The 16,530-nt window shown below is 50.6% G+C and overlaps 1 protein-coding gene across 1 annotated transcript in view; it reads left to right on the top strand.

Annotated features, from left to right (window-relative positions):
• Nucleotides 1-16,530, top strand: part of LOC133357800 (la-related protein 1B-like) — a 50,616-nt gene that overhangs the window by 8,284 nt on the left and 25,802 nt on the right. The window contains 4 exon segments of the mRNA XM_061575936.1: nucleotides 7,077-7,132; nucleotides 8,954-9,016; nucleotides 9,658-9,868; nucleotides 15,816-15,950. Of these exon segments, the coding sequence (XP_061431920.1) occupies nucleotides 7,077-7,132; nucleotides 8,954-9,016; nucleotides 9,658-9,868; nucleotides 15,816-15,950 (465 nt within the window).

The following is a 16,530-nucleotide window of genomic DNA, read 5'->3' as shown; positions in this document are numbered from 1 at the left end:
CAAAATATCACTGTCCTGGTCACAAGCAAAGTTTGTGGGGAATAATAGCCATTTTCTGTACCTTTTAGGCATAAGCAATTTGGAATTAACACTTATTACCCAGGAATAAAAAAATAATACAAATTTGTTACACTGTTATCCGGCGCCTTCCAACATTTTCTGGCGGTTCCGGACAAAACCGCTCCAAAGGTTGTAACTAGTCCGGCGATTGTCAAACATATCTCTTGTTGTGTTGAAACAAGAGCGTAGTAGTCCAACATACATCACGCCATGCCTCGTAAACACATTTAAAATACTGACAAAAGCATACACAACACCTAAAAATCTTCTTGGTTCTTTCGGTAAAGTCACGTAGAAGGGAAGTAATATGTTTTGTTATTTTTATTATTTTATTACTTCCCTTCTACGTGACTTTACCGAAAGAACCAAGAAGATGAATCCCTGCAGTCACGAAAGCTTTAAATCGAAACACCTAAAAAGACAATGTTATGCAAGAATGTGCAAAAATAAGCTATTTAAAATAATTATGATGTCGCGATTATCCAGCGTTTTTGAAAATCCGGCACCCCCTTCACCCCTCGAAGCCGCCGGATACTCGATGATCGGTTCTACATAAATTGCGGTGGTCGAACACAGCGTGATGATCTGACTCTACATATATACGTGGATCGTTTTGATGAAACACAGCAAGATGATCTTACTCTACATACGTACTTCGTGGTGGTTAAAACACGGTGTGGATGAGGCAGTCTGGAAGACTCGAGTCCTCAACTGTGGCTGGAGGAATTAAAGTGGTGACGTTTTAAAGTGGCGAAGCTTAACCGTGACAAAGCTTTTAAAGAGTTTTGTGACGTACGACTGTGAGTTGCGGACCACCGCAGCGACCCTCGGTTCAATTCCTGAACTCCCGCCACCTGTATGGATTAGGTTTTGCGAGTGTAGTTTTTAGGTTCAGTCGCACGTCGGAACAAACGACATTTCTTTTTCCATAATCGAGGTTACTCTTTTTGGGTTGGATCGCGTAAGTATAAATGTGTGTCGTTAAAACCGCCACCACCCGACACGGCCAATTGGTAAGGCTTGTCGCGTAAACAGAACGTGCCAATTTGTTACTAGTACACACACACCAGTTGTATGTTGGAGAGTTAAACCCACTGCAACATTTACGATTCAAGTACCATGACGTTTCGCCGGTGATTACAACAACCAGCATCATCAGGCGACAGCCAGAGTTGTGGAGACATCCTCCTCCTCTTATTGTTTTTCGCTTATTTTTGCACACCAAAAAAAACGTCACAGGGATAATATTGGTCGCGAACGCCCTGCGTGTTAGACTAACATTTAATTGGTTGTCCGTCTAGCTGGAGGGCTTATTGGTACAGACCGCTGGCGTTGCCATGATATTGTTTTTCACAATGCCATGCGATATTGGTTTTCGGCATTCTACTATCACAATGTCCGTTTCCCATGAATAGTTTACAATAAACCCTTATGAATTAGAATACAAAGGCAGCTCTGGCCTTGCCGAATTATTCATTATTTCGAATTCTGTACAATGTTAACGCCAGCTGCATGCTCCATGTTGGTACCGCTTGCACACTGCAATATCCAAGTTAACAAACTTTGCGGCCTTGATCATCTTCTGTACCTTTTTCGAGCTGCTAGGATCCTCCAAGGTTAAGGCTACGCTCCCTAATCTTCTCCCGGCGTTTGATTTTACGTCAAACTCTTCACACACCATACACATTGACCCACACACCCTGCATCGATTTTATTCAAAACTGTGGATTTGTCTCGCGGACAATGGGATTTAGACTTCAGTCCCTTTCTGTTACTTCTCGATGTTGGTGTAGACGACATTTCTGAGAGGGTTGGCTTGCACGGAGTGCACTAACGAGATGAGGTCCACTGACGTTCGCCACGCGTGCCGCCACCAGACCGAGTCGTCATTTTGGTCGCCAAAATTGGACCATTCGGTACGGCGATTCGGGTCGTGGCGAATTACCAATACACCGTGTTTCTGCCAAAAGCGCAGCCGTGCCGAATTATCCCCAGTTACGAATGACCAAACACCGAAATAACGAGGTTTTACTGTAACTGTACGTTACGTCGTTATTTAATTTGCTTTGAATTTCCTTTGCCGCGCTCATATACCTCCAGCATTTTGGCGACGTATGGAGCGAAAGAAGTTCGACACGCATACGAATCAAGGCTACTCAGGAGTTCTTGAAGTGCATTTTGCTCGGCACAAACCTGTCGCGAGTCTTTATCATTGCAAGTTTGCACACTATGATGTTTTTGACATGTAACACTGTCAGAAAATGACAATGATGTTTTCACTGCCATGGGGATCAATTACTATGGGAAAAAAAATGTTAGCAGACCAGTAATTTAATGGGTACTATAAATATTTATTTACAACTTAAATGATTGTGTTTTCTTTTACAATCATTATTTCGTCAGGAATGTAAGATATTTAAACTCGTTGAATATGGAGTGGTAATCTCGGTACGATGATATTTTCAAAGCGGACGATGCGCTTATCGCGGCGCTGATATCGTAGACACGGCCGAGCCTTTGTGACGATGCATCGAGTCATTCCGAGCTGGGACAATTCGATCATTTAATTAAGGACCAAAAAAATGCGACAACTTGTAATCGGCTGTTTTATTTTGCCCGTGGGTCGATTACTCGGAGCCCCCTTGCGCTGCTGCACGTAGCCAACCGTGCTAATCGCAGGCGAAGGACAACAAACTAAATAGAAAAATTAGCTCCCAAGAAATTAGTTTTCATCCTGGATTTAATCGTGCATTGCTCCAGTGGCTTCCTAATGTCAAAATGAAGAGTGTTCCAGACGGCCGCATTGGCGCATTTGGAACCGCGGCGGTGCAGTGACCGCCTTTGTTCGACGGTCAGCCAGAATCCGCTGCTGCGAGGATAACCGGGGACGGGGGTTTTGTGTTGAGCTATGGGACTGATAGTCCCTGGAGTAATCTGTGACGGGAAAACCTTGCCCAACGACAGCTTTATCGACCGCGTGTTTCGACTATACATGGTGTACCTAGTGATGTCTGTTTTCCCCGAACACGGAGGGTGATGTTCTGGCTCTACGCGGTTTGACGCTGCGAAGATTCTCATCTCCGCGTTGGAAAGTAGTGCCGTGAGAGCGCTGGATCTGTCTGAAGATGTGTGAACGAATCGACTGTGAGAACGATTTATTTGTCGTTTGTGTTTTTGTGCGTGCGTGTGTTTTGACGTGGCGTTGTAACGAGACGCTGCTCCGGCATACGCGGCAGCGGCACAACAACGCAAAATATTCGCGCACATTGCCGTGTGCGTCCGGCCGGCCACTCGTTGAGGACGCTCGTCATGCGGACGCCCACATTGGCGAATCGTTCAAGTGACAGTGTTAGGGGCCAGCATCAGGCTGGCAATTCAGTGTTAGGGGCCAGCATCAGGCTGGCAATTCATTGTTAGGGGCCAGCAGCAGGCTGGCAATTCAGTGTTAGGGGCAAGCGATGGGCATTGGTGCCGTGGTGCGGGCAGAGTGATGCAGATAGGGTCTTGTGTTGAGGTGAAGTAAAGCGAAGGCACACACCACACACACACGAGCAATGGAGAGCGACCCGGCATCCTTTAGCACAATGGCAGAGCTCGTGTAGTATTAGTTCAACAAGGAGGGAGGAGGGGGCGGTGATTTTGGACCCAGGAACGCGACCCGTTGTGTTTCCCAAGAGGTCAACGTATTTGTCGAGCGCGGTTTTGCCCAACGCGGCATTTTGCAGGAACGTAACCGGCATGTTGGGCGAGCTCTCTAGCGACACGCGCATCGCGCGTGCATTAGAATCGAACACTATTTACGGCATATGAAAATTACACGTGCGCACACGATACATTTTTTCCTTGCTGTGGTGTTTTCCCCACCTGATGATGATTGCTTGTGTTGCAATCGAAACGTCGTGATTTATTTTATTTTCTACCCACGTGACTTTACCGAAAGAACCAGAGTATGGATCCCTGCAGTCACGAAAACTTCAAATCTAGAATGATACATTTGTTGTTACGTTGAGGCTAACGGGAGCGAAGACGACCATGAACACGATGAAAAGATACGGACGAGATGGTAAAAATCGAGACAAGGGACAGTCGTGAATCTTGTTCGGTTCACCGAATCGCTGGGGAGGGGCGGACGGATCTTTACGTGTGTCGGACTTCATCGCTCGTGCACACAGTGGCATGGTTCTGTTTTATTTGTGTACTTCTGCTCGAGTTTTTGTTTTCACCACGTACATTTTGAATGGCGATATCGGCTTTGTGCGTGTTTCTATAATGTTTTAATAATATTCGACACGAACATATCCGATAACATATGCGATCACATATCCGATGACATATCCGCCAATATTGTCTGGCAATTGATCAGCATCGATTCAATCAAAGCGTGACGCTGCTCGTGAGAGAAATTGTGTTTAAGCAGAGCCGCTGCCGCTCCTGAAATGTGATGCACTTCCCCGAAGGCCGTGGGGTTGATGGGTTGAGCAAAGACCACTCTTATATATCTATAATATATATATTATATATATTTATATTTTTACGTGGGTAGAGAGTCGGATGTACAAAGGGGAAGCACGGTGGTCTGTATCTGTTTCGTTTCTGCCGAGGTTACTCCCGGCGGGGTCTCTTTGTACAACTCGGGGCACACCTTTGCGCATGCCCTACGAAGACTGCCGCACAATCCACAAAGACCGGAATGTTTCTGTCCCATTTGAAGGGAGCCGCCGAGTGAAGCGAAAGTAATTCGACGCGTTGATTTTGCCTCTGCCGTGTGCACGTCGATGGAGGGCCGTTGCCTGAAACGTCACCTATTTATGTGCCCTTCCTCTTCATAAGGCGTTGAGTTTTGTCGTTGGTTTGTGCTGTTCGCACCACTGCCGCCAACGCAGCAGCAGCAGCGTCACGGAATAATTTGTCGGATCGGATCATTCGTGCGTCGTGATTAATCAGCAGGCCGAGACCATCTTCCATTACCTGGCCTAAATTATAATGAACGCTTTTGCTTACTTAAGAAATATATTCCCTCGGGTGAATTGCTTTGTTGATATTTCAAAGGGAGAGGTCTACCGCTTTGCCGATACCCCGAGCGTCGTCGTATTCCAAAGCGTCCCCGAGACACCATTGTTGACGTGACGAAGTGCGTTTGTGTAAACGTCGTTGGCCGATGTTTGAGAGCGACGTTGAACCCCGGGCAGGCTGATGATATCCCCCACGTGCACCCAGGGTTATTTTAACGTCCGCTGCTGCTTCGAATCAGAATCTCTGCGCTTTATTTAATCCGCCGACATCCAGTAGCGAGCGATGCAGACGGCGGCGCGTCCGCTGTTACGGTGAATCCACGCGACCGCACTATATTAACCAGGGCGGCCACCGCGATCGAACCGCAAACTTCCACCCCCGCCCCCCCACTCATTGCCGGCACCTGGTGCGTTTCCCACCTGGTCGTTCTCAAGGGCAGCCTCGCCAATAACAGCGGTGGGCTCTCGTTGCCAGCGCCGCGGGTGCTATCGGGGTTTTTTCCTCACACCGCCCCCCCCCCCCCCCCCCCGCGTATTGCAGCAAAGTCGCCAATCGGCATCTGACACGCCGGCCAGAATCTCGAGCGTTTGACCGGCAATGGAGCTGCAGTTCCGGCTCCCACAATGCACGCACATCATGCTCTAGCCGTAGTACCAGTGCTAGATGGTATTTTGACCCCACAGAATTTGGACACCAGGTTCTGTAAAGGCCCACTGAGCCGTGTAGCTCTTTTTCCGAAGCGACCTGGCCACAAATGGGAGCTCGACGAAGTGGCTTATCGTCATTGCGTGTAAATTTATAGCACCGGAGAAAAATTCACGTGACCGCGGGGAGAGAGAGAGACGCGCAAACTCTAAATATACAGCAGGCGTCAGGTTCGAGTTGGAACCTACAACCTCCTGTAAACCAGGCGAGGTTGTTAAAATCTGGCCCCCCCTCCGGGAGTCAGGGGGTTCTGATCCCCCCCCCTTCCCTCCATGGCATCAGAATTTAACTGGGGGGGCTTCAATGATTCATATAATTCTGCTCCCGGGGTGGGGAAGGGAGTACTTGAATCGTTTACACGCCTGTTTGTTTTCGCTCCAAGTGGGGTCAAATAGTTCCATGGGGGTGGAGGGAAGAATAAATGCTGCCGCTTTGCATGACGAGCAAGCCACTTGTACTTTCAGATGCTGCCTCTCCCAGCCACTCACTGTAAACCGGTTGTGGTGACCTGTCGCTGCAAGCACGACTCGTTGGAGTGGGGGGAAGTGTCCTTCCGCCCCCCACCACCCCCCCAGGGGTTAGATTGGCACGCTAGAATTGTCTCGCCAAAGCGACCAGTTTGCACTGTCCGATCGATGGATGTTCATACCTTGTTCTGCCAAGCCATCTTTGACTTACACAAAGACCCCTCCTGTAGCCTGACTGTAGGGGCAAGTGCTGTGAGCGAGCACCTATGAAGGCCGCAACGGCACACGAGGGGGGGGGTGGGTGGGCAACACCACGCCCGACCACCTTTGTCTCCCTCGTGGCGATGTTTACACACCGCATTTGAGGCTGAGTCGACCTAGGGGAGGCCCAGGACCTGTTCAGATAGCCGTCACTGGCGTTGGCTGTGAGCGGGAATCCACCATTACATTCACACACGCGTTGTTGTTGTTGTACCGTTCTTGATGTCTCCGTGAAGCACCCAACTCGAATTGAAATGGTTGCGAGTTCAACTTCCAATTCGAGTTGCGAGTCGCCCTCGAAACCTTTCCAATTCTGGGTCGTGTGCTGTAAACCCACCGCGCCACCCGAGCCAGACCAGCCGTAAGCGCGCCGCCGCGCTGCTCGGAATATTCGTTCTGCTGCCACGGACGGCTGCGCAAAAGCTGCGGCTGTTTTTTTGTCATCCGTGTTTCGTCGTCTCGCGAGCCACTCGCTTGGCATTGGCCACGAGTGCCAATTCACCGGGGTAATGCATCACTCAGCCTTGTCTCTCCCCCCCCCCACCACCACCGCCCCACCCCCGTGTGCAGAGCTCTCCTCGCAGGCCAAGCCGCTGAAGACACCGAAGGCCAAGAGAGGGGGCAAGGTAAATGCACTCAAGCTCGTGGTGCCGGCTCGCTATCTCAACGGCGCTGCCCTGTTCGCATCGAAACGAATCTGTAACTTTGACAACATTTTCTTGGTTCTTTCGGTAAAGTCACGTAGAAGGGAAATATTAAAATAATAAAAATAAAACGTAATAAAAATTCTCACGACGTTTCGATTGCAACACAAGCAATCATCATCAGGTGTGAAAACTACAGCAGGAACATTTTAGCTGAAGTGTAGTTTTCACACCTGATGATGATTGTTTGTGTTGCAATCGAAACGTCGTGAATTTTTTTATTATGTTTTATTTTTATTGTTTTATTATTTCCCTTCTACGTGACTTTACCAAAAGAACCAAGACTATGAATCCCTGCAGTCACGAAAGCTTTAATCGAAATTTTACAACATTGACAAAAAAAATCTTGCAATGAAACCCACAACAAAAATATTGAATTTAGCATCGTTGTTCCTCTTGCCTAAATTGCAAACTCATTTCCATAAACCGATTTGTTGTTGTTGTGTTTAGTTTGTTGTCCTTCGCCCGCACCTGCGACTAGCGCAGTTGGCTACGTAGTGTGCGAAAAAAGTTCACCCGCCATTCGCCACGACGTGGCAGTGATGTCACCACGGTGCCCGTGCCAGGCCCCAGGTGCACTTTGAAGCCACGTGAAGTGTCGACAGATCAGGGGACAGATCCACGTGCCATGGGTTGACTGACTCAGATGACTGGCAAATGCACCGGCTGTACCCCCTACTGTGCCAAATTAAACACATACATACTAACTTAGGCCAACCAAGGTTTTTGCATCTGAGGATTTTGCACGGGGCTCAAATACAACCGTGAAATCAGATTCGTGACAAGAACCATTCTGCGCACTTTTTTAACTTGACAAGAGTGACACCACTGATGGTGATAGAAAACAGGAAGAGCCAGCCGCTGCTACTGCCACCACTGCCGCTGCCTCCACTGGGACCGGATCCAGGGGCTCAAAGGTCCATGGGACAAATGTTTTCCAGCAGCCACAAAGTCTTGTGATTTATTTTGGCTTTCCTCGATTGTACTATCGGCATCAATGTCATGACACGAAGTTTCTGTGCGGATCCTTCGCTGAGCAGTTTGTCGTCCTTCGCCCGCACCTCTGATTAGCGCGGTTGGATACGTAGGTTGCGAAACGAGTTCAACATAATAAATACATACGTGTGAGAGAATGGCCCACAGAAGACGATACCACAGAGTTACTTATCAGCTCCTTTCAATTGACCTTTAGTTCACCGTGTGGGGGGGGGCTGGACTTCCTCACCCATCCCGTCGCGTGGCAGCCAAAGCGATATTTTTCATCGTCAGACCTTGAACTCGGATAAATGAAGTGCACAGTTATTGTTCACCGGGCCGTGACCCTCCCACTCGCCACTCACGAGAACCCGGTTCAATCACAGGGGGCCGGAGCCTGAGATTTGAAACCCCGGATCCCAGCCGTGCCTGCTTAGCGCTCTGACCTCTGGGGCCGGCCTGGGCCAGCCGACCTCCTTCCACGCAGTTGAACTTCAATTATTCGGCAGGGTGTGTGAGGCCCCAATTGAAGGAATGCCACGCGATTTGTCCGGCGTCATAGGCAAGTGGCGCTGCGAAAACATCTTGCGAGAAAAGGACTCGCGATTTATTTTTGGCCAGCCCAACGTTTAGTCCGTCGGCGCAGGCCGGCGTTTGAGACGACGCGAGTTCGCTCGCAACAACCGGCGAACTCCCGTCTGCTTTGCCTACACCCCCCCACCTCCACCCCCGCCGTTCCCGTTGCGCGCGCGCCGTCTGTCGCTGCAGGGCGGCGGTGACCTGGAAGACGTCGCGAGCTGGCCCACACTCGGGGAGATCGTCGTCTCAGAGGTGGGGGGGGCTGGGTTTCATACCAGGACAAGGCAAGCAGACAGATGGCTTCATCCCATAAAAATCCATTCTTTACTCCACTCATAAACCACCCAACCGTCTTGGGGTGGTGTGCGCCGTGAGAATTGGCGGCACTGCGCGCACCGTTACACTCGCTGCATGAGACTTGTAAGGAAGGCTGTGTCATCCTCTCGGTGCTTTCTTTCTTGTAGGGAACGTCGTGATCTTTCCCTGGAACTTATTGATATTTTCCCCTGTACATTTAAAACAACAACAAAATTGCCAAATCGTAGCTCTAACTGTGAACTGATCATAATGTAGGCGTGACAAATTAGTGATTAAACATAAATATTTATTGTCACCTGATGGAGCAAATCGGTAAATGAGACAGAAAATACATCCACCACCCTGAATTGGGACGGTGCGTTCGATCGCGGGGCACACACTGTTTCGCCCCATTGAGTCGTGAGAAAAAAAAACACCGTGGGCTCGTTTCCGGCACTCAGCGGCCGGCGAGGGCATCCCCACGAGCTCTGCCGATTGCGGAGATCCGCGTGATGCTGTTACTTGTTCAGACGTTGGCTTGGCCTGTCGCGCCGTTGAGCCCGAGTGAGCGGCCACGCCACCCTCGTTTGCCGCAGGCTCCGCCGGACAAGGCGACGCGGAGGGAGCGGAAGCCCGAGAGCGTCGCCACCGTGGCCGACTCCGCCGCCGTCGCCGCCGACTACGACGACGAAGCTCGCGTCGACGGAGCCGACGCTCGCGACGCTCGGGAGGCTCGCGACGCTCGCGACGTCCGGGACGTTCGCGAGGACGCCAAGCAACCCCGCTCGCCCGTGGCACGCAGGAGAGGTGACCTCGCTGATCACGTCAAGGAGCATAAAGCATCATCGCGCAAAATCCGGTCATCCTCGCAGAAACAGCGGCTTCTCGGCTAACCGTCGAACGAAGGCGGTGGTCACAGCATCGCGCGGCGCGTTCAGACGCGCTTCTGCGGCCGTCTGGAACGCTCTTGCTTCCGATATTAGGAAGCCGCTGGAGCTACGCACTTTGAAATCATCATCTCGATTAACAAACTAATTTCTTTAGAACTGCTTTTTGTGGTTAGTTTGTTGTGCTTCCTCCGCCATTCACGGGTGGCTACGTACGGTGTGAAAGAAGCTCCAACATACGTGTGTACGTGACGCCGCCGATTCTGATGACGTAGAGCAGTGAGTGGTTCCCGGCCTGTGCCACGTGGACCACTTTGTCGTGGGAATCGGTGCGCGGAACTGGGGCCAAAACTACGATGGGGGGAGTTGTTTTGATCGTTTAAAAAATATATATATATCTGCCATCGGTGCGTGGCGGTCCGTGAGAAGATGTCGAGGGTTTGTTGAGAGTTCGTGGGTTGAGAAAGGTTGGGAACCACTGGGTGTAGAGGATCAGTTTTTGATGGTCGTGGTGATGGAAGTGGTGCCGATTATCGTCGGGGTCCACGGTGGTGGTTCTGATGGTGTAGGGGAATTTGGTGGTGGTGGTTTTGATTGTGTGGGTGGTGGAGATAGTTGTGTCGGTGTTGTTTCCGTGGGGAACGGTGGCACAGCGATTAGCGCGCTGCGCTCCGAACCTGGTGAGCAGAATTTCGAAACCCGCTCACGGCCAACATCGATGATGATTATTTGAACCAGTCCTGGGACTCGCCTAGGTCGACTCAGCCTCGAATGAGTACCTGGTGTGCTGTGTTAACATCGCCACTGGGGAGACAAAGGTGGCTGTGTCTCCCCAGTGGCGATGACTACGACGTTTCGCCAGTAATTACAACTAGCTTCATCAGGTGACAGCCAGATTTGTGGAGAAGTCTTAATTGTTTCGTTCCTTATATAGAGGCTTAGATGTGGTGAGCACACTTCTGCGCTCTTGCGCAAAGTGGGTAACGAACAAAGATTTAGCCAAAGATATCTCAAGACTAGCTGAACACTTTCTAAAGAACACCGACTTCTTGCGGCAAGGTGACACCTATAAACAAAAGGAAGGAGCAGCAATGGGCTCTCATTTGTCTCCTGCGATAGCGAATTTGTACGTGGAAGATTTTGAAACAAAAACAATAGCTTCAAGCACACTAAAACCCTCTGCTTGGTTTAGATATGTGGATGACACATTGGTGGTCTGGCCACACAGCAAAGATACATTGAACGCATTTCTAAATCATCTCAACTCGCAAAACCCATCCATCCAGTTCACCATGGAAGTGAAAGCTGGATATTCTGCTCGAAAGGGGTCGAAATGGTAAAATAACACAAAGTGTTTACCGAAAGAAAACGCATACTGACGCCTATCTGAATGCAGTCACACCATCACCCCGCACAGAAATCGGCTCTTATCACGACGCTCATTCATCGAGCTAAGAAAGTGTCAGATGGTGACAGTCTGAGAAGTGAAATTCAACATGTTAAAGAAACGCTGCAAATGAACGGTTACAATAATGCACAAATCAACAGGGCATTAAATGCCAAAACCAAATCAAATAACACGAGCATTGAAGCTGCCCAAGTAATGAAAACGATCAAAATACCGTACATTGCGGGAGTAACTGATAAACTAGCCAGATGTTTGGAAAAACAAATCATGTTCGTGACCAGGCTGCGTGACGCCAGCAACTCGGTAGACTTGAGATTCCGTTTTCGTCGCACGCGTGCGTTGGACGAAGACTCGGATTGAAATTCCTAGATCTGAGTGGTATCGGCTTGGCTCTCACTTGGTTTTATAAAAAGGGCCGGAATGAATGAACGATTGAATTCAGTAAGACCACCTGTGTTGTCAGTGTTCACTAATGTCTGCAGGACCAGAAGCTTGCACGCCTCCACAAAGACAAAGATCCCCCATATACCCTTAACAGACTGTTGAGGCAAGTGCTGTTAGCGAGCACCTATGAAGGCCGGCACGGTACACGAGGGGGTGGGTGGCCAGCACCACGCCCCGGCCACATTTGTCTCCCCAATGGCGATGTTTACACACCGCACCAGTTACTTATTTGAGACTGAGTCAACCTAGGGGAGGCCCAGAACTGGTTCAAATAATCATAACCGGCGTTGGCCGTGAGCGGGAATCGGACTCAGGTCGCCAGGTTCGTAGCGCAGCGCGCTAACCGCTACACCACCGCTCCTCATACTCTCAGACCAATACCAATACCCGCGATTCGCCGCTAAGTGGCGGTGACGTCATCACGGTGCCTGTGCCAGGCCAGGTGCAATTTGAGGCCACATGAAGTGTCGAAGGCTCGCTGACAGGAGGTCACGGGACAGACATTGGTTGGCTGACTGAGATGACCGGTCGATGCACCAGCTGTACCCCCTACTGTGCCAACTTGCTGCATTTTAGCCACCCGGCACTCCACTCGTTGTTGTGAGGATCGTTCCTCTGCCCTTTGTTGTTGCTGGAGGGCGACTGCCTCCAACTGCCCAGTAGCGTCCTTCACGAGTCCTCCTCCACAGAGGCCGATCTTGACACCGCTGGTACTGGTCATCAAGTTTACCAAGTTCCACATCCTCTTGTGCCACATCACTCCATCTCTTCTCTAGCCCATGCCGCGCCTGTTTAGCCCCCTCTATGCGGCCAAACAGTAGCTGTTTGGGCATGCGGTGGCTGGGCATGCGGGTTACATGACCCAGCCCCACAAAGCCACGTTGTAATAGGTTATTCATCAATTGATAGCGCACGTGTTGCTGTGCACGCTCGCACGTCTGTGAGAATCTGTCGATCTGTCCCCAAAGCAAGGTCTGTTTGCGTGGAAACCGCACAAACACAGCGCTCTCTGTGCGTGTGTGTGCGCGCTCGCCGTCTTCGCCGGGAGGTGGGGGAGAAAAAAAAGCGTGCCGAAAGGGATTTTTGTGTTTTCGCGTCGTGAAAACAGAAACGGCTCGATTGCGAAATGAACATCGCGGAAACCAAATGACGGCCGAATCTGAAATGGCACGGGCTTCGAGGTTTCGCGGCGCGAGGACTGCGCCGTGCGCCTGCCTCGTGGTTCAGGAGGGGGGGTTGTGGGTTTGCCAAGGGGGGCAGAGCCCGTGGCTGGTTTCAGATGTTTCTTGCCGCCAATGCGAGGTTGTGGGCGGGAATCGAATTGTCGGTGAACCTCTATTTTGCGTGCCATTATCGCCCTCGGTAAAGGCGTCGGTGCACGTTACAGGATGACTGGGAACGGCACGGCCGCCAAAGTTTGTAGCACGGCGTGCAAACCAATGGCACCGCTCCACCCCAGAAGTCCACGCACGCGTAACAACGACAAAGATGCCCCGTGTAGGCTGAACAGACTGTGGGGGCAAGTGCTGTTAGCGAGCGCCTCTGAGGGCAGGCACGGCACACGAGGAGTTGGGTGGCCAGCACCACGCCCGGCCGCCTTTGTCTCTCCAGTGGCGATGTTTACTACACACCGCTACACTGGGTACTAATTTGAGGCTGAGTCGACCTAGGGGAAGCCAGGGACCGGTTCAGATTATCGTCACCGGTGTTGGCCGTGAGCGGCAATCGAGTTCGGGTTAGTAGGTCAGCAGTGTATAGTAGCGTAGTGTATAGTAACATAGTGTATTGTAGTGTATAGCAGTGTAGTGTATAGTAGTGTAGTGTATAGCAGTGTAGTGTATAGTAGTGTAGTGTATAGTAGTGTAGTGTAGTGCCTCCATAGAACCCAATGTGTTCGCTTACCAACCATTCCCTTGTTAACGACTGGCTGTTTTCGGTCCAGTAAATATTAATTAATGCATTTATTAGCCACCTTTCTTTTAATAGTATGTGTTTATAATGTTGTTAGTATCTTTATGTATTCATGTCCGTTGTGTAAATGTTATAAAGTAAGTTTTCTGGGTGAAAATTGGTAATTTTCGATGCTATCGGAACGAATTAAGCCTTTATAGTGCATTTCCTATACTTGCTTAACGACTAAAAACGAGCGGTTTCGTGAAACCAATCACCGCCGTTCAGAGGGGCGGGGGTTCTGCTGTTCTGACCAGCTTGTAGAACGTCCAAACAACCCCCGTGAGTGACACAAGCTGTTGGGAGGCCCTCATCCAGCAGTGGATTGTCAAGCGGGCCGCCCCATGTCTACCCCGAGTAGGAGGGTGTGAAGTCTAAACTGCTCGTACAAAAAACTCTCCCCTTTGACATTCATGAGATGTCAACTCCCTCGCCGGGTACGCAGGAGGTCGGGGTTCGATTCCTGACCCTGACGCCTGCTGCTGTATATTTGAAGTTTGCGTTTCAACACGTAGGCTTTCACGACCAATATTATCCACGTTTATATTTACACGATCTAACACACGCAAAAAAACCCGTCATGGAGTTTGCATGTCTCTCTCCGTGGTGACGTGGATTTTCTCCAGGTCCTCTGGTTTTTCGCTCCACATTTACATACCGTGTCAACCCCATACTGTCTACCCGTATTCTCGTACAGGGAAATTCAGTTTTCAGGTCCATACGGCGTACAGTCGTTTCAATACGAGGGTATAAACTTGGAGGAAGACTTCTCTCTTGGAGGCGACGCGTTTATTTGAGATGAACAATAACAATAGCAATAGCCGTAACGCTCAGGGCTATGGCCCCTGTTACACTACGGGGTACGGCCCCGTCACCCGGTAACCTAGGGGGAGGTACCAGCCTTCCCTCTAGCGGGCCCTACACATATTCTTAGGTTTATCTTCGCTAAAGTCACGTAGGTAAAAAAATTTAAATTAATAAAAGTAAAATAAAAATGAAAGAAAAAATCACGACGTTTCGGAGGCAACACAAGCTTTTTATTTTTTATTTAACTTTTATTAATTATCTTTTTTACCTACGTGACTTTACCGAAAAAAACCTAAGAATATGAATCCTTGCAGTCACGAAAGCTTCAAATCTAGGGCCCTACACACTCCGTGCTACGCTCTCACGGGTCTTCCGCTACGGACGCTAGGGGAGGCTAGCCTGACCCGACCTAGCCAGGGGTCTCACCGCCGGTCCGCTGCAACCCGGCTCTGACAAGAGCCTCGCTTGAGGGTCCCAGGGTGCTGGTCTCGTCTTCAGGCGTCTTCAGATGTCTTCGGGTCTTGAGGGGATGAACACTGCCGGTCCCGTTGAGAGGACCGGCTTTTATACACAAGTTGGGGCTTACCCCGCCCCTAACCACAGCTTCCCCCGAACCTTCCAGAAGGGTCTGGAAGGGTCTGGAATGAACCGTTGGTGCCCAGCCTTCACCCCTCGGGGGTCTGGGGTCTCTACTCCCGGTCACGGGGTACCCAGGGGGGGGGGGAGGGTTACCCCAGGTTAACCACCACACCTCCCGCTCACTCTCCCGGCCGCCTCCTATCGGCCTGTGAGGGTGGTGACAGTAAGAAGACAGCACCTTGGTATGGCGCTTACAGGAGCAAAAAAAATGTCTATTTGTATGTGTTTCTCCCTTGTGATGGGACTTTGTAGAATGAACGTTGAGATGTATAAGGGGCACGGGGTGACCAACGAGGTCTGAATTGGTCTGTGATAAGGTAGGCAACTGATAAGGGGTTGACAGGTACGCATTTAGCATCAACGTGTGTTTACATGGTTTGGCTGCTATAAATGTGCACGTGATAAGCCACTTCTGTTAAGCTGCCATTTATGGCCGGGTCGGAGCTTTGTAGCTCGGTGGGGGCTTTACCTGCTAACAAAAATATAATAATTGTAACCGTTGATCGGGTCTCGCGGCGCTCACTCGCGAGCCGTGGCCACTGGCGTGCCGCGGCTGAGCGAGCGATGGTCGCCCCCCCCCCCGTCACCGCTCAATCCCCTCGCCGTTTGTCCCCCGCAGGAGGGAAGCAGAAGTGGATTCCGCTGAGCCTGGACGGGCCCTTGCGGTCGCAGAGCGGCGGCGGAGGCCAGCGCGGTGGCACCGGACGATCGGCCTCCGACTCGGCCGCCCCACGCAGACCGGATGACTCCAAGAGTACGACGCGGGGGGGGGGGGGGGGCCGGGGAGGGGGGGGGCGATGTTCTCAATGAGCGGCACGGTTACGCTCACGTTCGGAGCCAAGTTACAAGTGTGGCCGCTCGGCGGATGGATTCATTGTGTAGGCAGTAGGCCGCAGGACGACGTCTTTTATTTGCGGTGAAACGCCGGCAAGCCGCACTGATTGCTGCGTGGGGGGGGGGTGTCTTAAAGTCACAAAGAACAAACAGTACCAAAATTAAATACAAATAGTGCAAAGTGTAGGAAAGGTATGCAAGTAGGTAAACATAAATCAAGTTTATAAGCACAAAGTGCAAACGTGTTTATCAAGGGGAGTGGGGAGTGGGGGGGGAGCGCATTACGGTTCTGGGGGATGTCCGGAGAGAGAGACGGTGACTGCGGCAGTCGCGGTGAAAGGGTATTCAAGGGCTCAACCCGGCGCCGTGTGTAAATATGCAGCATTATAGAGTGTGTGTGTATTTGCACACACATAGAGTGTATATTTCAGTTTAATTTCAGTTTCATTTATTTTGTACGAGCTTTACTACCCCAGCTTCACCCGGGACTTAATTCACCA

The sequence above is a fragment of the Lethenteron reissneri genome, chromosome 59 (genome assembly GCF_015708825.2).
Source record: "Lethenteron reissneri isolate LAM-NWPU_2019-01 chromosome 59, ASM1570882v1, whole genome shotgun sequence".
Classification (NCBI taxonomy): Eukaryota; Metazoa; Chordata; class Hyperoartia; order Petromyzontiformes; family Petromyzontidae; genus Lethenteron; species Lethenteron reissneri.
The sequence above is the reverse complement of the archived record's forward strand: the minus strand, read 5'-3'. Positions and strand labels throughout refer to the sequence as shown.